Here is a 27,949-nt window from a genome sequence, read left to right as displayed (position 1 = left end):
CAAGTTCTGTTGCCCTAGGCAAGAGCCCACATTTGAAGGCGGGTTCAAGGCGTGCCAGAACAGTCTCCTCCCTCCACCTTCTTCCTCCTTTCTCTGAGTCGTTTGGTCTCCTCCCCCAGAAACTTGGTCTCCTCCTAGATGGCAATTAGAACTGACAATCAGCTCGCTCTGCTTTCCAAAGCAGATTTCTGCATTCTCAGCTGCCGGCTTCAGCGGCTGAAGGGACTGCCACCTTTTCCCATCTCCACAGCCTCAAGAAAAGAAAGAGACCTCAAACTTTCCAGATCCCTTCCTCTCGTAGGAAACTGTCAAGCACAGGTAAGAAATATCATTCCTCTTGATTTGGAAATGAGGCATGGTTTAGAAGTAAGTAAGCTTAGAAAAGCATTTGAGAGCAATTTCAGTCTTCTGACACCACTATGATGGGCAGGGAGTAACAAGTCGGAGTGTAAACTTTTTGTCTTTTAACCAACATTGGAGTGTATCACTTTTGAGCAAATGTTCTCAAACTGTTTGGTCTTGTGACCTCTTTCCACTCCTAAAAATTACCAAAGACCCTGAAAAAGTTTTGTTTCTCTAGGTTATTTACTGCATTGCAGTCATTTACTGTATTAGAAATTAAAACTGAGAAAATTTTAAAATAGCGACCTTTTCATTTATTTTAAAATAACAGTAAGCACATCATGGGTTAGCATAAATAGCATTTTAAATTATAGATTAACTATATATTTTTAAAAATCTACTCTGAAGAGTGACATTGTTTTTCATTTTCATGAATCTCTTTATTATTATCTAGCTTAATAGAAGACAGCTGCATTTCTATCTGCTTTTGCATTCAATCTATGCGATATCACACAGAATGTAGCCTCTGGTAAACTGTCCTGTACACTCCTGAGAGAATGAGGTGAAAAAGAAAAGTTATATCTTGGAATTATTATGAAAATAGCTTTGACCTCATGAGCCCCTTAAGGATCACAGCTTTAAAAAAGTAGGGGTGCCTGGGTGGCTCAGTTAAGCATCTACCTTCAGCTCAGGTCATGATTTCAGGGTTCTAGGATCCAGTCCTGCATCGGGTTCCCTGCCCGGTATAGGGGGGCTCCCTGCTCAACTGGGAGTCTGCTTTTCCATCTCCCTCTGCCCCTTCCCCTTGCTCTAGCGCACTCTCTCTCAAATAAATAAATAAAAATCATAAAATAAAATAAAACAAAACAATAAAATAAAATAAAATTAGCAAGCTCCTCTTCAAAGGGAGTCTCCATTCTGTATCCATGATTCTAAAAGCAAACAAAAAGTTTTGCCAGAGATTGATAATCTTAATGGAATCTGCATCAAGACCCTTAGCCGGGCTATAGTTGTACAAAATTATAGCATGCCCCAGGAGAATTTTATTTCATAAGAAGGAAAGGGTTGAATAAATATCTCTATTTTGAAATACAAATAACAAAAATTAGGACTTCCTTAAACTCCTCTTTTCTTTTTGCCTACATCCAGCTTTTTCAAGTTCTATTAAATCTTCCTCCACAATATCTTTTTTAACCTGGCTTGTTCATAATATCCCTACCTGAATATTAGGAATTCTTATGTGAATTCCTACATGAATTCTTATAGTAGTGTCATAGCCTGTCTCTATCTTTTTCATAATGCACTTGCCCGCTCAGTAATCTGCGTTCCTACTGTCTGCGAGATTAAATTCACATTCTTCGGGGACGCCTGGCTGGCTCAGTCAGAAAAACATGCAACTCTTGATCTGGGGGTCCTGAGTTTGAGCTCCATATTGGGTGTAGAGATTTCGAAGAAAAATAAATGTGCTTTAAATAGATAGATAGATAAATAAATTCACATTCTTCCAGTGCCTTCCAAAGCCCTCTCTAACCCCACCCTACACTGAGTTCATTGCAGTCCAGAAAATGGCCGCTCAGTCCATCCTTCATCACAACATTGCTTTAATGGTCACATAAATGTTCTTCCATCTCCTTTTCCAACCATTCAAATCTGAAACATTCTTTAAGGTTAAATTCAATTCTCATTTTCACACAAGGCCATTCCATCTACATGCGTTCCCTTTTGGCTGTTGGCTCTGAGTCTGTATTTAGCCGCTGATTACATATACACCTTTTATCATTAACTGCCTAAATTTTTGCCTAGGTCTTCTTCCATCCTCCCTCTGCCACACGCACATGCGTATATTCATAAAATGGCAACATTTTCTCTCTCTCTTTTTTTTAAAATGACAACATTTTCAAGAATAAAATGATTTTTAGAACTGAATAGTTAGGTTTTGATCTTACTGCTATCAAGATGACTATGGGAGTGCCTGGGTGGTTCAGCTGGGGAAGCATCTGCCTTCAGCTCAGGTCATGATGCAGGAGTCCTGGACTCTGTCATCCAGCCAGTGCTGCATGCGGGCTCCTTGCTCAGCAGGGAGTCTGCTTCTCCTCTGCCTCTCACCCGGCTCATGCTCCGTCTCTCTCTCAAAACAAATAAAACCTTAAAAAAGAAAAAAAAGATGACTACATACCTGATTTTAGGGAATTGGGTAATATGCTTTCTCATTACATCCCATGCCTATGCCACAAAATTGTAATTCCACAGCAAGGAAAAACATGATTGCTTTTCAAATTTAAGACAGTTTTACTTTCAATCTAATTGTATGTTTTTTAACTCCTACAACTTAACAACTAGGGCTGTATAATAAATATTCAATCAATACATGTTGTGTTAGAACTAGGAGGAAGTGGTTATGAGGATATTTGCCACATATAAATGGTTCTATCCTTGCAGCCTTATCTAGAATCAAGAATTACAGAATGCTGGAGCTGGTTAAGACCTGAAAAATTAACCATTCACTTCTTCTGTTGAAATGAGGAAACTGAGACCCTCAAAATTAAGTAACTTGTCCCAGGCAAGATTGCAAACCTGTGGCCTAATTTCCATCGTGATTTTCTATCATTCACTAGCCTTTAGCTAGTTTTCCAGGTCTTGTATAACTAAAATGGTTTTTGTTTCAAAGAACCAATTGCCACTGCATTTTCCTGGAAGGATGGTTCTGAGGTGGTTTGTAACTTTAAAAGAAGAAAAACTCAATAATCTGAGAATTTTAGATGAAATATTCAAAGCATCTTTATCTATGGGAACTATAGTTTTCATAGACCAGAGGTAAGAAAGCAAAGGAACATGGATGACGAAACAAGAGGAAAATTGAGGGGAGGAGTGAAAAGAGGCACAACGCTTGTAATCATAGATGTATTGAGATCTAACAAAAAGAGTGGTAAGAAAATAAACACATGAAATAAGAAAGCACTAGAGGAAAAAAAAGAAAGAGGGAGCTTATTGGAGAAGTTACTCTATTTTTAAAATTTTTTTTTAAATATTGGAGAAGTTACTCTAATTTTAAAATATGTTTCAAGGGCGCCTGGGTGGCTCAGTGGGTTAAGCATCTGACTCTTCTTTTTGGTTCAGGTCATGATCTCAGGGTTGTGAGATCCAGCCCTGCAAATGATTCCTCCCTCAGCTTGAGGTCTTGCTTGGGATTCTCTCCCTTTCCCTCTCCCTCCTCCTCTGCCCCTCTCCCCACACCCTCTCTGTCCCTTTCTTTTTCTCTCACTCTCTCAAATAAATAAATAAAATCTTTTAAAAATAAAGTATGCTTCAGATTTTCCTTCTCCTTCTCATTGGCTTTCAGATGGAGTAAAGGTTTTAAGACAGAAAAAATTCTACCAGTCCCTTTACACACTGTTGTCATGGCAACACAGTTTATCATAGCAAACATTTATTCATTTAACATTTATTGAGCTCTTCGTGTGCATAAACTTCTTCCGGGTGTTGAAGATTTAAGAAAAAAAGGACAATTCATCATAAACTCAGATGGAAGCTGGGCAGACCTATTTGTAATCAAAATAATCTTATTCGGCATAGTAAGAGCTATTTGAGAAGAGGTAGGTAGAGGGGGGGTACTGAGGAGAGAATGATTAGGTAGAAATAGAGGAGTCAGGGAAGCTTCCCTAGAGAAAATGTTGAGTAGGGACTTAAAAGATGAAGAATGAAGGGTTTGGCAGGCAACAAAAGCAGGAAAGTTATGGTCTGGCAGGAGAAATGACACTGACAACAGTATGTAGTCCAGGAGAGTCTCGAAGCAAGAAAACCAAGTCAAGGAGTACTAAAATAGAAGATACTGGAAGCGATGAGGGCTGGATTTAAAACAGTGCTGGTGGGCAGTCAGAATGGCTAAAATTAACAAGTCAGGAAACAACAGATGTTCCGCAAGGACGCAGAAAAAGGGGAACCCTTTCATACAGCCGGTGGGAACGCAAGCTGCTACAGTCATTCAGGAAACAGTATGGAGGTTCCTCAAGTTAAAAATAGAGCTACCGGGACGCCTGGGTAGCTCAGTTGGTTGGGCCGCTGCCTTCGGCTCAGGTCATGATTCCAGAGTCCTGGGATGGAGTCCCACATCGGGCTCCCTGCTCGGCGGGGAGTCTACTTCTCCCTCTACCTCTGCCTGCTACTCTGTCTGCTTGTGCTCGCTCTCTCTCTCTCTCTCTCTGACAAATAAATAAAATCTTAAAAAAAAAAAAATAGAGCTATCATAGGACCCAGCAATTGTAGTACTGGGTATTTACCCCAAAGATACAAATGTAGTGATCCAAAGGGGCACCTGCACCCCAATGTTTATAGCAGCAATGTCCGCAATAGCCAAACTATGGAAAGGGCTGAGATGTCCATTGACGGATGAATGGATAAAGAAGATGTGGTCATATATATAATGGAATATTACTCAGCCATCCAAAAAAAAAAAAAAAAGAAATTTTACCATTTGTAATGACACAGATGGAACTAGAGGGTATTATACTAAGTGAAATAAATTGACCAAAGAAAGACAATTATCATATGATTTCATTCATATGCGAAATTTAAGAAACAAAACAGGATCACAGGGGAAGGAAGGAAAAATAAAATAAGACGAAATCAGAGAGAGAGAAAAACCACAAGAGACTTAACTCTAGGAAACAACTGAGGGCTGCTGGAGGGGAGGTGGTTGGCGGGATGGGTAACTGGGTGATGGGCTTTAAGGATGGCACATGATGTAAGAAGCACTGGATGTTATATGCAACTGATGAGTCACTAAACTCTACCTCTGAAATTTATACTATATGTTAATTAATTGAATTTAAATTTTAAAAAAGAACTTGATTAGTCATTAAAACTAATTAATTACTTAAAAAAACAGCTGGTAGAGGAGAGAAGATATCAAATTCTAAAGATATTTCTGAGTTATAATCTATAATATTTAAGAGGTAGTTTAGACAAAGGAATGGAGGACTCCCAGGTTTCCATTTGGGACAGGTACTTGGGCATGTTTTGGAAAGTAATTCCTTAATATATCCTTCACTTGGACTGTGGGTCTGGAGCCAGAAACTGAAATTTGCAAGTTATATACACCTCCGCCCCAACTAGGTACTACCCTCTCTCTACGCTTCAGAGCCAGACTCCCTAATTTGCTGTCTTACCTCACATCCCATCCTGCCCCACCCCTTCTGCCCTAGATCTTTGTCAGCGTGCCTCTGCTCCCTCCACATTCCCCACTTCGACTCCTTAACTTAACAGCCAAATTCAGTGAGCAAGTTTGAGCCCATCAGTTTCTGATCTCAAGCAGTTCTTCTTTAAAGCTCCTTTCTCCCTTGCCTTCTATGACACTTCTCTCCGGTATTTGCAAAACTGAACACATTTTCTACTTAAGCCTGTCAGTCTCTTTTTTCTTAGTTATAATAAGGTAACCACTCAACAAACTAACCAAGCCAGCAACTTGCAGTTCCTCCTTCCATTTGACCTATAACTAATCAGCTAAAAAATCCTGCAGGTAAATATCCTTTCATCCCCACAGAAACTACCTTAGTTTACAGCTTCATCAACTAGTACTTTAACTGTCAAAATTACTTCTGAGGTGGTTTTCTGGCTTCTGTCCAGTCTTGCCCATAGAATCCATCCTCCACACCACTGCCAGGGAGAGCTTTTTAAAACATAAATTTGACCATGTCTTTCTCCTACTTAAAGGAAGTCAGTATTTTTTTTTTTTTTTCAGAAGAGCAGTTCAAATTCTTTAGCCTATTTAAGCAAGGCTTTTTTTTTTTTTTAAGATTATTTATTTATTTATTTGACAGAGATTACAAGTGGGCAGAGAGGCAGGCAGAGAGAGAGGAAGGTAAGCAGGCTCCCCACTGAGCAGAGAGCCCGATGTGGGGCTCGATCCCAGGACCCTGAGATCGTGACTTGAGGCAAAGGCAAAGGCTTAACACACTGAGCCACTCAGGCACCCCAAGCAAGGCCTTTACAATCTGACTCTTCTTTGGGAGCTTTTGTCAAACTGAACTACACAGCAAGTTGCATTTTATGTGAATTGAACTAGGCATAATCAACTCATACAATATAAAAATAATACTCTTACTTTACAGGCAAAATGAAAATATGTCAAGTCCCCCAAATTAGTTTATCTAGAATGACATGATTTCGGAGCTGGTACGTTAAGTGAGTTGTGAACTGTTTAACACTCTTGGCACACCTAAGTGTCTCTTATACCTGACAGAATTAGCTACTTCCATGTCAATATTATGTAAGCTAGGCTATTCTTTAAATATCCCAGAAGGTCTTGAGACGTACTGGTTACTGTGACACTTTTTTAAATGTTCGCTATTCCTGGGGCGCCTGGGTGGCTCAGTCAGTTAAGCGTCTGCCTGTGACTTGGGTCATGGTCCCATGGTCCTGGGATGGATCCCCATGTCAGACTCCCTGCTCAGCGGGGGGCCTGCTGCTCTCTCTGCCCCTCTTCTCCACTTGTGCTTTCCCTCTCTCTCTCTCTGTCTGAAGTAAATAAATAAAATCTTCAAAAAAAATGTTCACTACTCTCATAATTTTAAATACTTTTATATCTGATAGTAATGCTATCAAAGTGCTGAGGAGTATTGTTACTGCTTGTGCTGAGAAGCACCTCCAGATAAATAAGTTGGAAAAACAGGTGCAAGAAAACAATGGTAAAAGGGCCAAAGTACAATCATGATAGAATATGTGGAGAGAGCACTATGCAAAGCATAATTCAACTGAGAAAGTTGAAACAAAGAAAGAAAGAATACAACTTGGTTGTTGTAGATTTGTGTACTCCAAGGATATCTCTTTATATATATTTCTATTTATTCTCAGGGAAAATTTATTTTTTTTAATTTATTTATTTGACAGGCAGAGATCACAAGTAGGCAGAGAGAGAGAGAGGAGAAAGCAGGCTCCCTGCTGAGCAGAGAGCCCGACTCGAGGCTCGATCCCAGGACCCTGGGATCATGACCTGAGCCGAAGGCAGAGGCTTTAACCCACTGAGCCACCCAGGCGCCCCGAAAATTTAATCTTGAACTTGTGAGATCTTCAAAAATGCTTTTCTTCTTATAAAATGGGGCTGCATTTGCATTAACTACAGTAAAAGGCTCCAAATAAGCCTTGTTCTCTCAGAATTCCCTGCTTGCTGGCTTTTGCTCACATGGTTCCCTCTTTGTGAAAGCTCTTCCCCTGGCCTTGAAAATGCCTGTCTCTCTTATAAGCCAACACAATTATCACATCCCCTAAGAAGTCTTCCTCAACACTGCCACTGCAGTTTATGGACCCCTTCTCAAAATAATGTTTTTACATGCATAACATTAAATACTTAAGATTATAAAGAAAACCCATTATATCAAAACACTGCAATTGTTTATATATTTGTCTTTCACCAGACTCTGTGTAATTGGAGGGTAGGTATTATGTTTTGTCAACTTTCCAGCTCCATTACTGCCACACAGTGCATGCTTGATAATTAACTGATGATTTCAAATATTGTGTAATATTATTTTTTTTAAAGATTTTATTTATTTATTTGACAGACAGAGATCACAAGTAGGCAGAGAGGCAGGCAGAGAGAGAGGAGGAAGCAGGCTCCCTGCTGAGCAGAGAGCCCGATGTGGGACTCGATCCCAGGACCCTGAGATCATGACCCGAGCTGAAGGCAGCGCCTTAACCCACTGAGCCACCCAGGCACCCCAGTATTGTATAATATTATTTTTAAAGGTAACAGTGTCCTCTAAATCTATTCACTCATTGACTGAATACTGCCTGTAGTAAATATAAGTAATTTCATCCAATTCCTGCATGTACTACTTAGTAATTCTCAGGTAAATCATTTTCCAAAAATATGAGGGCATTACATAATATTAAAGTTTGTAGAGAAGATCACCTAGCCATTATTTCATATGCTTGTATGTTATATATCTGTATAAATTTGATAACTATCCACATTTGTATGTGTATAAGGATAGATTAATATAATTTTATAATAGGATAGGGTAGGATAAAGGATAGATTAATATCATATAATTAATATAATATAGATTAAACTGATGAATAGCCACCAACCGACAAGTGTCTTAGGTTAACTTAATTTGGATTAAGTTTTTTTTTTTTTTAAGATTTTTTTTTAAATTTATTTGACGGACAGATCACAAGTAGGCAGAGAGGCAGGCAGAGAGAGAGAGGAGGAGGAGGCAGGCTCCCTGCTGAGCAGAGAGCCCAATGTGAGGCTCAATCCCAGGACCCTGGGATCATGAAGGCAGAGGCTTTAACCACTGAGCCACCCAGGTGCCCCTGGATTAAGTTTTTTGACTGAGTTTTAATTTCCTGCTTCCTCTACCATATATATCCGGCCTCAGTAGACTATGCCAGAAAAATATTCGACCCAGCATACAATCTAGGAGCTTCGACTTAAATACCTATAAATACCAATGACAACTGTGACCCAGGTACCTGCCTTAGAGTTAGAGCCCCAACCATAACTACCCTCAAGAACGCAAAGTACTGCTGAACTCTGGAGTAGAGCCTCTTAATCATTTCTGTGCCATGGACCCTCATGGACAATCCGAAGTTTATGGACCCCTTCTCAAAATAATGTTTTTACATGCATAACATTAAATACTTAAGATTATAAAGAAAACCCATTATATCAAAATGGGGTTATCAAAAAATTAGCAAATTTTGTTATAGTATATGTGTGCCTCCTTATTAACACATAAATCACAAAGTCTACTGGTAGGACCAATAACTTCTGTATATTTCAAAACAGAAAGGCGTTTAAACCCTATTTCAAGATCTCAAGATAATACAATAGGAAATATGTATTTCTATTAGTGACATTACAGGTATTGCTATTAATACGTTTGTTCCCTACACCATAATGGAAGGAACTGCTAAATTTCCGTTAGAAGTTGGTGAAAATAAATATGTAATTTTTTTCACATCCACGTACAGAAATTTCCCAGATAGAGAATCCTTGCTTCACAGACATAGGTCTGGAAGGGTACACACTAGACTGAGTGGGGTGGAGTAGGGGGTGCAGAGAAGAGCAAAAAGAAGTTTTAACATTTTCAAATTCTAAATTATTTGTTGTTTTTTTACAGAAATACTATATATTTATGTATTCCTTGTGGAAAAAGCATAGTATAACCCAAACTCTAGGTTGAAAGCTACTGCTGCATAGGGAGGAAGAGGGCCACCAGATGCCAAGCCCTTCAGCCTCCTCCCACCACAACCCCCACCACCCTACCCTCACTGCTGGCAGGAAACACCGTTTTTGTCATTGTCTCACCTTTAGCACTTTGACAGTGAAGTCACAAACCTTCAATCTCCCATGCACATGAACCCATTGGTTGAAAGACAGATATAGAGCCAATCCACAGTTAAATGATAGGCATCCTGTGTTTATATTGATAATATATTCTCTCAAGATACTAGGACAATATTTCAGTTCAGTAGTGGACCACTTATCTACCCTTTATAATTCTGTCTTATGAGAAGATGCTTCTAGATTCCAAATATCTTGATGGTTTGCAGGAGAACATCTGAACATGTGGGGGCGCCTGGGTGGTTCAGTTGGTTGAGCCTCTGCCTTCAGCTCAGGTCATGATCTCAGGGTCCTGGGATCAAGCCCGGTGTCCAGCTCTCTGCTCAGCAGGGAGCCTGTTTCCCCTGCCCTCTCTCTCTGCCTGCCTCTCTGCCTACTTGTGATCTCTCTCTCTCTGTCAAATAAATAATTTTTTTTAATTTAAAAAAAAAAAAGAACATCTGAACATGTGTATTCATAAGCCAAAGACCCGAGCATTTATTAAATGTCCAAAGTGTTCATCGGCATACTAGGTGATACACTGACTTTTGAATTGGGAGTAGTACGAGGCAGTAAGTATTAAAGGGCTCTTTTTGTGTAAATGGAACAACCACTACCTTTTCACAGATGATGCTTTGCTTTCTTTAGGAATAAAGATGGCTACTAACCCAGTAGAAGACAACTGCATCAACTTTGTGGGAATGAAATTTATTGACAATACACTTTACTTTGTAGGTAAGCCTAAAGCCATAGGCCAAATAAGGGTTCAGATAAATATATGCAGCTAGAAAAGATGTGTGAGGTGAACTCTTAAGTGCTTCTTTTTCTGTCACCAAATTCCACTGTAATACTAATAATGCTCTTCTCTGGAAAGAAAAAAAATGGGCTTCTAGAAATTAGCCACAATATGTCCCACATTTTAGCACCTCATGCTACCACATGTCTTGGCTCTTTAGTTAACAGTAGCCAACTCATAAGGTGGCTTCAGGTGCACATCATGAAAATCCCACAGAACTGGGCACATTCAGGGAATATAATTTCCCAAAACAAACTGGCAAATCATATAAGAAATACCTTACATCTAGAGTTCTGTGAGTGAGTTATACCATTTTATGTAAATATATTTGAAATATAAAAACAGATTCTAATGATTAATCTTTGATGGGCAGTTTGGCTTCACTTGAAAGGCTGGCTTCATCTGAAAGCTTCATAGAAAGTCCCTACATGACTTTCCACTTAAACAATCAACGTAAGAGTAAATCTATCATTTTATAAAACTTCCTTTTAACTGAAAATTTGAATTTATAAACCCTGGATATAGGTCTTATATCTAATTACCTGAGAACACACTAAATCTAATGAGCTTCATTTTACGGGACCTTTGGGATGATTATATAATATTACTTGTGGAGGCCTACAAAGGCCATCATTGGTAAAATAGGGGTTAAATATTGGGGAATGACAGGAGAGTAATGAAATGGTAGGGTAAAAGATATTCTGAATTGAAATATAGAATTTAACATATTTTGTTTCTCTTTTTTCCCCTTTAGCTGAAAATGATGGTAAAGTATAAATTTGTTTCTCTATCTTTGTAAAATAAGTAACTACTTTAGAAAGCATCTCTCAGACACATCCATATCACCACTCTCAGCTGAGAGAAACTGGTACAGTTTCAGTATATTTGAGAGGCGAATCTTCCCACAGAAGAATGTGGGCTCCATAGCATTGCCTTGGAATAAAGATGACCATAAGGGATACAAAGAAGAACTTCCCCCAAAATATGCTGCTTTCTACATCTTAGGAAATTCTCTAGCTCTTAGAATCTACAAAGTAGACTTCACCTGTTACACAGATCCTGAGATTCGCAGGAAGTTATGAATTTTCTGGAGGAAAAAGGGATTGAAGAAGAGAATTGTCCAAAATCACGAGAATCCTCCTTCTTCAACCCTCTTTCTCGGAAATGCTTTGGGAGGAAACCTCGGAGGCTCCCAGGGGCAGAGAATTCTGGAAATAGAGGAGATGGGGAAGGGTAGAGCAAGCAGAACTGTGAGGCTGAGTCCTTGTGTCTTATTAAGATGTGGATGCACCCACTCCTTGTCCTGGCATTCAGGTAAGATCATAGCCATGTCTGGCCTGTGATCCTCTGACATACTCCCAGATTATTAAAGCCCTTTCGTTTCTCATGCTTTTCCTTAAAAATGTCACTTTTACCATTCTTAAGGTGACCCTTACTGGACTAGAAATAGAAGATAGCTTCTTTTTGGGGGGATAAAAAAAGCTATTTTTTTCATGTTTCCTTTATTCCCTCAGCTTTATTGAGATATAATTGACCCATAATTCGTCGTGTTTCTTAAAGACTCCCCTACTCTCCTTTTATTTAATTCAATACATATTGGCATCTGTAGCCCAGGCACTAGGTTAAGCAGTAGGTTACAATGGTGAACAAAACATGGTTCCTATGGGAAGAAGCAGGCACATCACAAAGGCAGTTGGAATATGGTATATTGAGTTTACAAAGGCACAGGATGCTACGGGAACACATAGAAGGGGCACCTAATTCAGTCCATTAGATTCTGGGAGGGACATTTTGAAGGAGGGACAGATTTGAAGAGTGAATCAGAGTTAGCCAGAGGAAGTATTCGAGACAGGAAGAAGACCACATGCAAAGGCCAAGATATGAAAGGAAGCATGGCACCTATGGGGAATAAAAGTAACGTAGAATGGGAGTAGGGGAATGGAGTGAGAAGAATAATAAATAGGGTGCAGATAAAGAAGGTTCTCTTATTCCAAGATAGGGAATTCGGATCTTATCTTTGGGATAATGGGGACTCATTAAGCACAATTTATATGATCTGGAATACAGAGTAGTTTGCCATTAAAAAAAAGAGATCCAAAAATTCAGTAACTGAATAAGATAGAAAATGCTTCTGTCAAACACAAGTCCAAGTAGGTAGTTCAGGATTAGTATGGCTAGATAACGTCTGATGATGTTGAGATCTCAAGTTTCTTTTCTCGTTATTCTGGCATCCCTAAGCTGTTGAACTCACTCACATACTTGAAAGGCTTTATCGTACTTCCTGGGTCCATATCCCAGCTGGCAAGAAAGGGTTCAAAGTAGGAGGAAGACAGCACCGTTTCCTTGAAAGGCTCTACTTGGAAGTCATACACATCAATTGTACTCATTCCATCCATTAGAATCTAGTCATGTGGCCACACCAACTTTGAGGAAATCTGAAAATATTATCTTTATTCTGGGCGGCTATGTGCCTCATTAAAATTCAGAGATATCGGGATCATCTCTCTGAATTTTAACTTTAATTAAAAGTGAATTATAATTGCTTCTGGCTTCAGTATAAGGGATTGAGGTGTGGACCGAACGGAGGGATACCAATTACGAGGCTACTGCTGTAGTCTCTGTAAGAAATGATGGTAACATGAATTAAGGTAGGCACCATGGGTCAGTGAAGAGCTGTGGAGAGATTTTAGAAATACTTGGAAGAATCAACAGGATGTGATTAGGGCTAGATTTAGGAGATGGAGAAAAAGGCAGAGGAAATGATGGCTCCATTTTTTCACTTAGGCAGTTTGTACCATTCCACTAAATAGGATACACAAAGGGAAGAGCAAGGTACAGAAGTATGTGGAGCAAAGAGGAAGACAAAAATTTAGTTTTGGATCTTATCTGTGGGACATCCTAGTGGAAATGTCCAGGAGACCCTTGGACATATGGTTCAGAGCTCAGGATGAAACTCTGGGCTGGTTATATAGATGTAGGAGACTTATGCATAGAACTAGCATCTGAAGCTATAGGAATAAAAAGACAAATCAGAGGAAATGTGTAGAGGGGAAAAGTAAAAGCCAAGGACTAAACTGAGAAATACCTACATTTAAAGGATGCAGTAGAAAAATAAAATAGCAATAATCTGGGAGTATGTTAGAGGATCACAGACCAGACATGGGTATGACCCTACCTGAATGCCACGTAAAGTAAAGAACAGAGCAGAGTAACCAAAGAGGAAGGAGAAAAACCAAGAGAATGCCACAGAATCCCAGGAGAGCCTTTCAAGCTCTAGAGGTCATGGGCACCCTGCTGGATTTTGTAGCCTTGAAAACCAATGGCTGGAAAGTCTCTATTACATTCAGCAACAGGAAATTAGGCAACCTCCTCAAATGTAGTTTGATGGAGAAATGGAGGCAGATGGGAGAAATGGGTGGTTCAGTGGGTTAAGTGTCAGACTTCGGCTCAGGTCATGATCCCAGTGTCGTGTGATGGAGCCCCGTGTGGGGCTCTCTGCTCAGTCTACCTCTCCCTGTCCATCTGCCTCTCACCCAGCTCATGTTCTCTTTTGCTCCATCTCAAATAAATAAATGAAAGCTTTTTTAAAAAAGAAAAAGAAATGGAGGCAGACGGCAATTAGTGGAAGAGCAAATGGCAAGGAAGTGACACAGACAACTCTTGCCAGAAGCATGACTATTAAAAGGAAGAGAGATACATGGCCAGCTACAGAGGGAATATTGTTGACAGAGAAATTTTAAATCTCAAAGTGAAAAGAGCTTTATGTTTTTCTTATTATAAAAACAATATGCTTATTATAAATAATTTTTAGGCAATGAAGTGAAGAATAAGAAAAATAAAAACATGAAAGTAACCCAGGAATAATCATTGCTACCATTTTGATCCAATAGTCCCACACATCTTTCAGTACATGTCATACTATACCTAAGCTACTTTAAACACACATGCGCATCTTTCCATAGCAATGAATGATTACAATTATATTCAATTTGTGATCTTCCATAGTAAGGGCCTCTCAAGATGTTTTTGATTAATCCCCAATTGGCGGCATTTAAATTGTTTGCAGTTTGTTGCTATTGTTAACAATGCTCCTACAAGCAATTGGGTACTGAAATATTTATGCATTTGCCTGATTGTTTCTTTAGAATAAGATACAGGAAGTCACATGGCCGGGTTGGTAGAAGACAGAGGATGATTGGTAAATCAAGGTTTCAGTAGAAGACACATACGGAGCACAGAAGGGGTCAGCCCTGGACACCAGAAGGGTCACTTTTTCCATATTTTCCCTTGGTGGCAAGAAGGGCAGTGGAAATAACTCGGGGTGCCACAGTTACACTTATAAGTGGAGTGGCAGGAAATCATCTGCTGAAGTGAAAGCAGAGGTGACGGTGTAGAGAGCCTTAGGAGACAGGAGAAGATTTGGGACTGCAGGTCTGGACTACAGAAGAGGACTAAACTGGAACAGAAAGGAAGTGTTGACAATCGGTGAATTTGTGACACCAATTTGTACATGTGTATAATTGTTCACTGGCAAAGCTCAGCAGCCAGGTTTGGGGTTTTGTAGTTGGAGGACAAATAAATTCTGGATTTAAGGTACTGGCAAAAGTGTAGATAAAATGATGAGCCATGAGGTCCAGGCTGCATAGAGAAGAAAGGGAAGACAGGAAGAGGTTAGACAGAGAGAAAATGTAAGAGGCAGGGGGACTCTGAAGTAGAGGAAAAGCTTAAGAAAGCTAAAAGGATGGGAGATTGTGGTTAGAAAATAGGATATTTGACCATAAGACTGTAGAGAAAGAGTAGTTCTGGGTGATAACAAGAAGTGGGGTGTGCTCTTGGAAGTGGGTTAGAAAACACCGTGCAACGTTGCCCAAGCTGCTTCGGTACCAGAAGATTACAATTAATAGCTATTGAAAACTGAAACATATAGTATGCTTATTTGTAAATTTAGAGGGGAAAAAACACATTTTTAAATGAAATTTAATGTGCATTGTAGACAACCTGGAATCGGATTACTTTGGCAAGCTTGAACCTAGACTCTCTATCATACGAAATTTGAACGACCAAGTTCTCTTCGTTAATGAGGGCAATCAACCAGTGTTTGAAGATATGCCTGATTCTGACTGTACAGGTATTATTTTTTTTAACACATATTTGTAATATAAAAGTGATAAGCTACTTCTTCCCATTCCATTTAACTACCTCTGTTTCTCTATGATAGTCCTAATCCTCAGATGAAAAGTCCTAGGAGCAGTAATAATTTCATTCACAGGAAACTTAATAGGGTATTCCACATATTTTTTTTTTTTTTTGCTGGGGTGAAAAATTGATGCAATAAAGACATTGCTAAGGGTCATGCTGTGAGCCTACATGTGGATCACCAATCCCTTCACTGTAATTGCATTAACTAGGATCTCTACATGGACCCTTGGTACCTGCTGCTTATAGCTGAAATTGCTGATGGCATTTTCAAAACTCAAAATTAAAAATAAATACACAAGCATTTCAAGTTCAGTCTGTCTTACACCAGAAATTTAGAGTGCCTTACGAAGGGAATCAGTTCACTGGGCCTTCCAAAGTCTGAATTCCAAATATCAGAGTTGAAACAGTGGAGGTGTACTTTTGAAAAAAACTAAATTTTTACCTTAACGTATTTTTTTAATGTTCTATTTAGCATTTGAAAGTTAAAAACAATATTTTAATGAACTCGAAGTATATGTACAACCCTCAAAAAGTTGCATTTGTGTTATAATACGCATGTGAATGTGTTTTAAAGTTAACTGGCTGAATCTCAGAATAATGATAATGGGTCTGTTAAGGTTTAGCCTTAGGCTAACTTCCATAAATACTGATTTGCAAAACTTCTTCTAACTTCTCATTTATTAATGTTTGTTTCAGAAAACGCATCCCATACCGTATTTATCATAAATATGTATAAAGATAGCCTCACCAGAGGTCTGGCGGTAACCATCTCTGTGATGTGTAATAGAATGTCTACTCTGTCCTGTAAGAACAAAACTATTTCCTTTAAGGTAAGACTGACTTGTTTGAGTCATGTTTGTGTGCAAAATTTAAAAACCCCAATACCTTGGGAGCCTGGGTGGCTCAGTGGGTTAAGCCGCTGCCTTCGGCTCAGGTCATGATCTCAGGGTCCTGGGATCGAGTCCCGCATCGGGCTCTCTGCTCAGTAGGGAGCCTGTTTCCTCCTCTCTCTCTCTCTCTGGCCTGCTCTCTGCCTACTTGTCATCTCTCTCTGTCAAATAAATAAAAATAAAATCTTAAAAAAAAAAACAACCCAATACCTTCAGTCCAAACTTTTATCTAGAACAAGAATAGCAAGAAGCAGAGAAGCCTTAAAATGGATTGTTACTAATAATTGTCAGACTCTCTAACTTATTGCAATCACATCATGGTTTTTCTGAGCCTGCTGTATGGAGGAACAGGCACAAGACTTGTTTCAGAACCCGGGTCTTCTGAATAATCAACCTATAGATAAAGTAAAAATATACAGTACAGACATGAATTATCAATATATATTAAAGAATGGCTTGTGGGGTGCCTGGGTGACTCCGTTGTTAAGTGTCTGCCTTCAGCTCAGGTCATGATCCCAGGGTCCTGGGATAGAGCCTGCATCAGGATCCCTGCTCAGTGGGAAGCCTGCCTCTCCCTCTCTACTCCCCCCTGCTTGTGTTCCTTCTTTCACTGTCTCTCTCCCTCTCTGTCAAATAAATAAATAAAACTTAAAAAAAAAAAGAAAGAAAGAAAGAAAGAATTTCACTTAAAAAAAAAAAAAAAAAGAATGGCTTGTGACTTTCCACAATGAGTCCTGCCACACAGAATGAAGCCAACTGTCCTTCTATAAGCCTTCTCCTTTGTAAATTATGATGATATTTTAATCCTTAATTATTTCATTCCTGCTTCTTAGCCTAAATCTTGGCTATATCCTTCAGCTTTCAATTAATATATGTTATTTTCTTATTTATTTTTAAATAAATAAATAAATTTTAACATGGGACTTGAACTCACAACTCTGAGATCAAGACTCAAGCAGAGATCAAGAGTCAGATGCTTAAACGACTGAGCCACCCAGGTGCCCCATTTATGTATGTTATTTTTAAGTTCTCTCAGACTTACTAGTGCACTTGGGAGAGGATCAAACTAACAGATGTTACGTCAAGCTTACCTTCCCCTGGGTTCAGATTCAACTCCTCCTGATGTAAAGAATACCTTAGGCCCTTGGAGTACTCAAGTTTCACCAGGTAGGGCTTTCCGAATTGAGAGTTCCCCAAAGTTACTGGGATTGTTTCCACATCCATTTGTTGGGCACCTTCCCTATGAGAGCTGTGAGTAGCAACACTAAAGCCAAGGAGAGCTCCTGCCCCAAGATTTCCTTGCCTCTGTTCTGGAATAGGGCACTGAACTAGTTAGAGTTCACCTAGTCTACCTATCCACCCCTCCAACCTTCAACTATAACTTTCCACACTAGGTTTGAAATAAAAGGTTTATCTCTCTCTAGTATTTCTACAGCTTTTGAAGTGTTAGGTAAGGATGATTTATCACTTATACGTTAGACTTTAGTTTAGTCCCATATTAGCTCCCCCAGGTTGGGTCTCCCTAAATTCTGGTATATCATGGACAGCTGCAGATGAGCTGGGGTGAGCTAGTTTGTGTTGTCATCAGTTAAGGACTCTCACTGGTTGACAAAGGACAAAGGTCAAGAGTTAGAACTATAAATTCCACAACTGACTGAGAAGTTTGGAGGTACCCCTGCCCAGATTCTTTCAGGCATCTTGGGAGGATGCTGGAATGCTATTTTGGGTCTGGAGGTCTCTCCATCAGTCCTTAGGATAATGGTAACCTTTGCTACCAGGGGGTCAAAATTAAGCTCAAAATGTCTGCTAGCTCCGGGATTAATATGGAAAGAAACTTGGGTGGTCCTTACGTTTTCTAGTCCATCCTGAAAAGCAGGTATGATGTACTCATAGGAAAAGTGCAGGCCATACTGTCAGTTGAGTGACCAGCAGGATTATAGTGTCCAGTAATCTAGCTATCCTTGAGAAAACCCTCTATTGTTACTGAAGGACACAGGAATCAGCATTTGGTTCAGGGAAAAGCCCAGCCCATTTCAGGATAGAAATTCAGGACTACTGCAGGACTAGAGTACTTGGCAGTGAAAAAGTGCTGTCTAAGCCAATAAGCAGGGTTAGACTGGAACAAAGGACCTTACCCTAGTACAATTCAGTACCAGGCTCCACAGAAGAAAGGAAGCTGAGATGCCTGCCACTTTCTGCCTCTCTCATGTTTGGCTCAGAAACAAGAGCTAGCCTATGCCTGGGGGCGGAGGTCTTCAATGTCTTTAGCTGTTAATGGTGGAAGAAGACAGAAACTCACCATAGCCCAAACAGCTGCTCTCTGCTAGAATTCTACTTCCTCTTGACCAGATATGGACTCCACTGGGAGAGAGGAGAAAAAGAAGCTCTCCGATGGGTAAATTGGGAGAAACCTCAGGCCTAAACCTGAATGTGCATTTAATGGTGGGAAAAGCCAGAGTGAACAGGGAGAACAGATGGATTAGGAATTAAGAGGAAACGAGATCAGTATTCTTATACTGAAAGGTTTGTTTAACTTTTGAGAATAAAGACTTCTTTTTTTTTTTTTTTAAAGATTTTATTTATTTATTTGACAGACAGAGATCACAAGTAGGCAGAGAGGCAGGCAGAGAGAAAGGAGGAAGCAGGCTCCCCGCTGAGCAGAGAGCCTGATGCGGGGCTGGATCCCAGGACCCTGAGATCATGACCTGAGCCGAAGGCAGAGACTTTAACCCACTGAGCCACCCAGGCGCCCCAAGAATAAAGACTTCTTTAGCTCTGTGCAGTAATATACTTCAAAATAAACCACACATTCAAATTGTTCAGGTCCTTAAAAAATTAAATAATATTTTTGGGGCGCCTGGGTGGCTCAGTGGGTTAAGCCCCTGCCTTCTACCAGGGTGTGATCTCAGGGTCCTGGGATCGAGCCCCACATCCGGCTTTCTGCTTGGCAGGGGGCCTGCTTCCCACCCCTCCTCTGCCTGCTTTTCTGCCTACTTGTGATCTCTCTCTGTCAAATAAATAAATAAAATCTTTTTAAAAAATTAAATAAATTTTTGGGGCGCCTGGGTGGCTCAGTGGGTTAAAGCCTCTGCCTTCGGCTCGGGTCATGGTCCCAGGGTCCTGGGATGGAGCCCCACATTGGGCTCTCTGCTTGGCAGGGAGCCTGCTTCCTCCTCTCTCTCTTACTTGTGATCTCTATCTGTTAAATAAAATCTTAAAAAAAAAAAATTAAATAATTTTTTTTTCTCTACAGGAAATGAGACCCCCAGACAGTATCAGTGACGAAGGGAATGACATCATATTCTTTCAGAGAAGTGTTCCAGGACATGACGATAAGATACAATTTGAGTCTTCATTGTACCAAGGACACTTTCTAGCTTGTAAAAGAGAGAAAGAGCTTTTCAAACTTATTTTGAAAGAAAAGGATGGAAGTGGGGACAAATCCGTTATGTTCACTGTTCAAAACCCCAAGCTAGATATTAAAATCGCAGTTTGAATTTTTTGACTTTTTGTCTTTCAGAAAGGTTGTAAGACTCTGAGCCTGTACTTGTAGTAATGAAATAAAGTGAATAATGGTCTCAAGACATACCACTAAGAAATGAATTAAGAAGGGGCACCTGGGTAGCTCAGTTGGGTGAGTGCCCGGCCCTTGATTTCGGCTCAGGGCAAGATCTGTTGTGGGATACAGCCCTCCTTGCATCTGGCTGCATACTCAGCACGGGGTCTGCTTGAGAATTTTCTCTCTCCCTCTGCCTCTGCCCCTCCCACTGCTCGCACACTTTGTCCCTCACTCCCTCCCTCTCTCTCTCAAATAAATAAAATCCTTAAAAAAAATTAGTAAGAAGATTTCACAAAATTGAATTAACTCGTCCTTATCCAGGTTAATAAAATACTTGCATAATACTGAAAGAATGCATAGTTTCAAAACACATTCTACATCATTAGATGCAACACAGATGACACTCAATTGAAGAGCTTTCAATCTTTTGGGTTACTGTCCTAATGATAAATAGATGCTGATAGTTGAACTTTCTAATGTTTTAATTAAGAATATCATTAAAACCAACAAGACTTTGTAGAGACCACTTCACTTGACTAATTTCTGCATTTCTTCCAAAGTCAGATTGATCCTGAATCCAGCAACATATAACAAAGCATTATAAACTCTGATCCAGTGGCATTCAGCCCAAGAACGTAAAGATCATTTACTATCAAAATAAATAAAGGAGGGGCACCTGGGTGGCTCAGTTGGTTAAGTGTCTGCCTTCAGCTCAGGTCATGATCAGGGCCCAGGGATTGAGTCCCACATCAGGCTCCCTGCTCAGTGAGGAGCCTGCTTCTCCCTCTCCCTTTGCCACTCCCCCTGCTTGTGTTCTCTCGGTCTCTCATTCTGTCAAATATATAAATAAAACCTTTTTTAAAAATAGAATAAAGGGGGGTGCCTGGGTGGCTCAGTGGGGTGCCTGGATGGCTCAGTGGGTTAAAGCCTCTCCCTTCGGCTCAGGTCACAATCCCAGGGTCCTGGGATCGAGTTCCGCATCAGGCTCTCTGCTCAGTGGGGAGCCTGCTTCCCCCTCTCTCTCTCTGTCTGCCTCTCTGCCTACTTGTGATAAATAAATAAAATATTTTTAAAAAAACAGAATAAAGGATAAAGCCACACAGTCATCTCAATAGATGGAGAAAAAGCATTTGACGAAATCCAATTCATAAACATTCTCAAGAAACTTAAAAAAGAAGATAACTTTTTCAATGTGAAAAAAGACATCTATGAGGGATGCCCGGGTGGCTCAATCAGTTAAGTGTCTCCTTCAGCTCAGCTCATGATCCCAGGACCCTGGGACTGAGGCCCACATTGGGCTCCCTGCTCAGCAGAGAAGCTGCTTCTCTCTCTCCCCCTTGTTTATGCTCTCTCTCGCTATCTCTCTCTCTCAAATAAATAAATAAAATCTTTAAAATAAAAAAAAAGCACATCTATGAAAAATCTACAGCTGACATCATACTTTTTAAAAATTTCTATATAATTAACATACAGTGTTGTATTAGTTTCAGGTATACAATATAGTGATTCAACAATTCCATATACTGGGGCGCCTGGGTGGCTCAGTGGGTTAAAGCCTCTGCCTTCGGCTCGGGTCATGATCCCAGGGTCATGGGATCGAGCCCCGCATCGGGCTCTCTGCTCAGCGGGTAGCCTGCTTCCTCATCTCTCTCTGCCTGCTTCTCTGCCTACTTGTGATCTCTGTCTGTCAAATAAATAAATAAAATCTTTAAAAAAAAAAAAAAAACAATTCCATATACTACTCAGTGCTCTTCACTGTCAGTGTATTCTTTATCCCCATCACCTATTCCACCCATCCCCCCACCCTTGTCCCTGGTCATCACCACTTTGTTCTCTGTACTTTAGAGTCTGAACTTTTTTGGTCTCTTTTTTCTGTGTTCATTTGTTTTGTGTCTTAAATTCCACATATGAGTGAAATAACGTGCTATTTTTCTTTGACTGACTTATTTCACTTAGCATTATACCCTCTAGATCCATCCATCCATGTTGCAAATGACAAGATTTCATTCTTTTTATGGCTGAGTAATATTCCATTGTATATATATACAACATCTTCTTTATCCACTCATGTATCACTAGATACTTAGGTTGCTTCTATGTTTGGGGTGTTGGAAAGAATACTACCACAAACATAGAGGGGCATATATCTTTTTTAATTAGTGTTAACATCATCCTTAATGGTGAAAAATAATACAAGAATGTCAGCTCTTGCAACTTCTATTCAACATTCTACTGGAGGTTCTAGCCTGTACAATTACAAGAAAAAGAAAAGGAAGAAGTAAAACCATCCTTATTTGCACATAACATGATTCTGTATGTGGAAGATCCTAAAGGGATAGAAACAAATGCACACAAACCCCCATTAAAATTAATAAGCACGTTGAGCAAAGTTGGAGAATCCAAGGTTAATATATGAAAAGGAAATTGTATTTCTAGATATAAGAATGAATAATCTTAAAATAAAAATAAGAAAACAATTCCACTCAGATTATTAAGAAGAATAAAATACTTATGAATAAATTTAGCAAAAGAAGTACAAGACTTGTACCCTGAAAATTTCAAAACAATGCTGAGGGGAGTTAAATATGATTTAAATAAATGGAGAAACATTCCATGTTCAATGATTGGAACACTCAGTATTGTTCAGATGGCAGCTCCCCTCATGTTGGTCTATAGATTCAACCCAATTTCCATCAAAATTCCACCAGGCTTTTTTGCAGAAATTGACAAGCTATATCCAAAATGAATATGGAAATCCAAAAGACAGAACAGCCAAACAAATTTGAAAAAGAACAAAGTTGGAGAGTTTTCATTTCCTAGTTGTAAAATTTAATATAAGCTCCAGTAAGAGACAGTTTGATACTAACATCAGGGTAAACGCAGATCAATAGAAGAGATTTGAGAATTCAGAAATAAACCCTTATATTTATGACCAATTGATTTTTAACAAAGGCAGTTTGAGAGAAAAAGAGTCTTCAACAAATAGTACTGGGACAATTGGATATAAACATGCAAAACGATGAATGTAGACCCTTACCTCACACTATATGCAAAAATTAATACAGAGACATCAGTGTAAGAGTTAATGCTGGGGCACCTGGCTGCCTTAGTCAATAGAACATGCAACTTTTGATCTCAGGGTCCTAAGTTCAAGCCCCATGTTGGGCACAGAGATTACTTTTTTTTTTTTCAAGATTTTATTTATTTATTTGAGAGAGAAAAAGCACAGCATGGGAAGGGGCAGAGGGAGAGAGAGAAGTAGCAGGGAGCCCGAGGCAGGACTCTATCCCAGGACCCTGGGATGGTGACCTAAGCCGAAGGCAGACCCTTAACCAACTGAGCCACCCAGGTGCCCCCAGAGATTACTAAGGAAGGAAGGAAGGAAGGACGGACTACTCTGCACTACCTTTCCAACTTGCTGTGAACTTTAAATTATTTCAAAATCTAAAATAAATATAAAAAACTCTCACTCAAAACACATCATTAAGAAAATGAAAAGATCAGGGCGCCTGGGTGGCTCAGTGGGTTAAAGCCTCTGCCTTCGACTCAGGGTATGACCTCAGGGTCCTGGGATTGAGCCCCACATCGGGCTCTCTGCTTGGCGGGGAGCCTGCTTCCTCCTCTCTCTTTCTGCCTGCCTCTCTGCCTACTTGTGATCTCTGTCTTCAAATAAATAAATAAAATCTTAAAAAGAAAAAAAAAAAAGGAAATGAAAAGATGAGCCACAGAATGGGAAAAAAATGTTTGTAAATCACACATATGGCAAAAACTTATATCCCGAATATGCAAAGAACTTCTACAACTTAATGAGAAAACAATCTAATTTTTAAATAGGCAAAATATTTGAATAGATATTTCTCCAAAGATGTACAAAGGCTCGTAAGCACATGAAAAGATGCTTAATATCATTAGTCATTAGGGAAATGCACATTAAAACCACAATGAGAAACCACTTCCCGTCTACTAGAATGGCTACGGTCAGAAAGTGTCAAGTGTCAGCAAAGATGTGAAGAAAGAGAAATTTTCATACACTGCTGGTGGGAATATGAAGTGGAACAGCCACTTTGAAAAACAGTTTTGTAGTTTCTTTAGAAGTTAAATATAGATTTTTCACATAGAAATTCCATTCCTACACATGAACTCTAGAGAAATAAAACATGTTCACAGAAAGATACGTACATTAACGTTCGTAGCACCATTATTCATAATAGTCAAAACTAGAAAAGCCCAGATGTCTATCAACTGGCGAAGGACTAAAGAAAATGTGGTATATCCACAATGGAACACCAACACTAATAAAAAAAGGAAAATACAGACACATGCTACCACATGAATGAACTTCAAAAACACTATGCTAAATAAAAGAAGCCAAACACAAAAGACTAAGTGATATTTACATGGAATGTCCAGAAAAGGCAAATCCATAATGACAGAAAAGTAAATTCATGTTTGCCTTAGGGTTAAGGGGGAAAATGGGGTTTAGCAGTCAACAGATACAAAGAATCTTATTAGAGAGAAGAAGATGTCCTAAAACTGGATATGGTGATAGGGTGTACATTCTGGGGAGAAAACCTCAATTTTCTTCTACCCAGTCTAAGAATTAAACTGATCTGAGACAGTGGGACACCTAGGGGGCTCAGTCAGTTAAGCCTCTGCCTTGGCTCAGGTCGTGATCCCAGGGTCCCAGTTCAGCGAGGGCCCTGCTTCTCCCTCTGCCTGCCACTCCTCCTGCTTGTGCTCTCTCTGTCTCTCTCTGACAAATAAATAAATTAAATCTTTAAAAATAAACTGATATGAGACATAAAGAGGAGAAAATCAAATTTCCTTGCATCCGTATGAGGAATCCACACAGACATAACATACCAAAGAGAGTCAGAAAAGATGGGGTATATATGTCATCTGGAACTAAGGAGAAAGGTGTAGGGGTATGGGACTTCAAAGAGAAGGAAAGCAATTCACAGGCAGATGAAAAAAGTAAATATTTGGTAAACAAATGTTTGCTGGGCCATTCAGAAACAATAGGACATAGGGAGGAATTTTATTTTATTTTATTTTTTAAAGATTTTATTTATTTATTTGACAGAGAGAGATCACAAGTAGGCAGAGAGGCAGGCAGAGAGAGAGAGGAGGAAGCAGGCTCCCTGCTGAGCAGAGAGCCCGATGCGGGACTCAATCACAGGACTGTGAGATCTTGACCTGAGCCGAAGGCAGCAGCTTAACCCACTGAGCCACCCAGGCGCCCCATAGGGAGGAATTTTAATAGGCTGCTGAATTCCTCCCTGTGTACCACCCGTAGTTCATACTGTATTGTAGTTATCATGGTGAAAGGTCCCTGGCTGGAGCAGGTCCTCAATCTAAACTCCTTTTAGACAATTGGAGGAAAGTCCAAGTTTCTTCTTGAGTGTTTTGAGTCTTGACTGTTTTTGACTTAAAATAATCTGCAGCCAAAGTGGTACATTTTGGGGTGGCCTGCCTTTGGTCCCTATCCAACTTGCTAAATCTAAATCTAAATAAAAATCATTGAATCATATAATTACAATGGGTGAACTTATGGTATGCAAATTAAAACCTCAACAAAGTTGTTTTTTTTTTTTTAGGGAAAAAAGTCAGTTTGATCAAATTTGCATATTAACTTAATATTGGTTTTCCTTACTATAAAATCAAGACTTATTCAGTATAGAAATTTTAGAAAATATTAAGGAACAAAGAGAAAAAAAACTTAAAGCACCCATCCTTCCACCTTCAGAAAACCACTGCTGTTGTAGCAGAGATCCTAAGTTTTTTCTTTCTATAGGACTGGAAGTTGAAAAATAAACCCCAAAACAGAAAACAAAAAACCCCTACTCCTTGCTCTGGACAGAATCTGGTAACCTTTTATACAATCCTTTCAAAAAGATGCAGTTGAAATGTCAGACATGCTGGGTCTGGAGGCAGGAATGGAAAGAGCTGAACGGCTCTGCATAAGGAAAGAGGGCGCCCTGGGAGGGAGAGTACCTAGAAACCCCCTAGCTTGAGTCCCACCTCCCCCACCAAAACAACCAAAACAAGAAAGAGCCCCATACAAGGACTCCTGTGCAGGTAATTTATTTGAGAGGGGGTTCCCAGGGAACAGGACTGAGAAAAGGAAGGTGTAAATGCTAGTGTAAGGTGTATTGTCCCCTGTGGGCCGGATTTGTCCAGAACCTCCTGGGCACCTTACAGAATGCCTCCCTAATTATTCCCATGGAGGAAGGGAAGCAGGGGCGTTTCCCCACCAGCCCCTGGGGATGCTGACGCCCACACTTTGGAGCTGTGCTCAGGCCGGTCAGATTTATCTGCAGCAGAAAGTGGAAAGACCCGCACGCAGTACGCTCAAGGCAAAACTGTTCGTAGGAACTACCGTGGAAATGTCTGTTGCAATTATTGCTGAAATCAGAAGTGGGATGAAGAAATGTGATTTGGGGCACCAGACTGAATCCAAGCACCATAGAAGGAGGTAGAACTCCTTATATAAATAGTAGGAATCACCAGAGGCCTTATTTTAAAAACAGAGAAATAGAACTCCCTTTTTTAAAAAATCTAAGATGCCACTGAATGTAAAATGTACCATTATTTTATGTACCATTGTGAAAGAAAAGACCCTGCCAATTAAGTTATGACATGCCTTCAGTGGTAAGGCGCATTCTTATTTCAGAGATATGAAAATGTAAAAAGCTGCACATTTTAGGATTGACAAATTACAGACACAAATTAATACTATTTGCATTATTCTAATGTAAATGCCTCCTGCTCCATATACCTTTAATAGAGTCTGCTAAACACAGAACACTTTGTGCAGCCCCTTTTTTTGTGGAAATTAGGGGGAACTGCTGAATTTCACATCTGAATCAGTGTGAACAGAAGAGTGACAGGCTTTGGATACCAAGATAAGCACCATGGGAGGAAGCAAGAGCTTAGAAAGAGAGGGGGACCCTGAATTTCAGGAATCTGAAGAAGCTTTGAGAGTGACAGGGAACAGAAAGCTAGCTGAGGACAAAGCACAAGTTCACAGCCTGTGACCTCTGCACACGCACACAAGAACACACGCACACGCACACACACACACATGCGTGTACACACACACTCTTCTGGGTGGGATAAGCAGTACACAACACTCTTCCTGGAAGCTCCCAACAGTCTTAATGGTTTACTAGAGGGAAAAACAACCTGAACTTGACAATGGCCAGGCCTCCAGTATCTTGTAGGTCCCCTTTAGCATGTGAAAGTTCTTTTGAAAACCTCCATTTTCCTTACCTCCCCCAACCCCCAACTCTATTAATCAGCCACCCCTCACATGCCCGAGGCAGCAGCTCTTTCTGCCCACGGTTTCTGTCTCCATGCTTTAAAAAGAAAAACCACCATTTGGCACCAAAGATGTTTCAAGGATTTCTTTCTTGGTTGTCGGCTCTGGACCTTACCCCAGCAAATCTCACATATATTCCAAAACAACCTGAGGGTTACTGGGGGGAGGGGGGATGGGAGAAGGGGGTGGGGTTATGGACATTGGGGAGGGTATGTGCTTTGGGGAGTGCTGTGAAGTGTGTAAACCTGGCGATTCACAGACCTGTACCCCTGGGGATAAAAATATATGTTTATAAAAAATTAAAAATTAAAAAAAAAATACAAAACCAGTTCAAGAGCAGCACTGGATTTTCCTCAATTCACTGAATGAGAGTTTGAGCCAATTTTAACCAGATCTTAATAGACATTTTGTATTTTAAAACAAATTACAGGGGTGCCTGGGTGGCTCAGTGGGTTAAAGCTTCGGCCTTTGGCTCAGGTCGTGGTTCCAGGGTCCTGAGATGGAGCCCCGCATCAGG

At 40.0% G+C, this 27,949-nt stretch overlaps 2 protein-coding genes across 3 annotated transcripts in view; one reads left to right on the top strand and one right to left on the bottom strand.

The window, feature by feature from the left end:
* BCO2 (beta-carotene oxygenase 2) overlaps positions 1 to 27,949 on the bottom strand; it is a 109,033-nt gene that overhangs the window by 45,167 nt on the left and 35,917 nt on the right. Inside the window, exon 1 of one of the 2 annotated variants that reach the window (XM_045077474.1) lies at positions 2,289 to 2,474. The exons of the other annotated variant lie outside the window; for it this stretch is intronic. The gene's annotated coding sequence lies outside the window, so the exon portion shown is untranslated. Of the gene's footprint in view, positions 1 to 2,288; positions 2,475 to 27,949 lie in introns of those variants that run through there. 2 annotated transcript variants of the gene reach the window in all.
* IL18 (interleukin 18) lies at positions 101 to 20,136 on the top strand. Its single transcript, XM_004749823.3, has 6 exons — positions 101 to 318; positions 10,316 to 10,402; positions 11,218 to 11,229; positions 15,457 to 15,591; positions 16,359 to 16,492; positions 19,806 to 20,136. The coding sequence occupies exons 2-6, from the start codon at positions 10,324 to 10,326 to the stop codon at positions 20,046 to 20,048; spliced, it is 603 nt and encodes a 200-aa protein (XP_004749880.1). The 5' UTR covers positions 101 to 318; positions 10,316 to 10,323; the 3' UTR covers positions 20,049 to 20,136.

The sequence above is a fragment of the Mustela putorius genome, unplaced genomic scaffold, assembly GCF_011764305.1.
Source record: "Mustela putorius furo isolate JIRA1106 unplaced genomic scaffold, ASM1176430v1.1 tig00000198_pilon_pilon_pilon, whole genome shotgun sequence".
Taxonomy (NCBI): domain Eukaryota; kingdom Metazoa; phylum Chordata; class Mammalia; order Carnivora; family Mustelidae; genus Mustela; species Mustela putorius.
Note: the sequence above shows the minus strand (reverse complement) of the source record. Positions and strands in the feature narration are given on the sequence as shown.

Excerpts from the sequence above, each read along its gene's own strand:
- IL18 (XM_004749823.3), top strand. The coding sequence starts at position 10,324 with ATGGCTACTAACCCAGTAGAAGACAACTGCATCAACTTTGTGGGAATG. Across the intron at positions 15,592-16,358 it reads GCCTGATTCTGACTGTACAG|AAAACGCATCCCATACCGTA; the intron begins GTATTATTTTTT and ends TGTTTGTTTCAG. Across the intron at positions 16,493-19,805 it reads ACAAAACTATTTCCTTTAAG|GAAATGAGACCCCCAGACAG; the intron begins GTAAGACTGACT and ends TTTTCTCTACAG.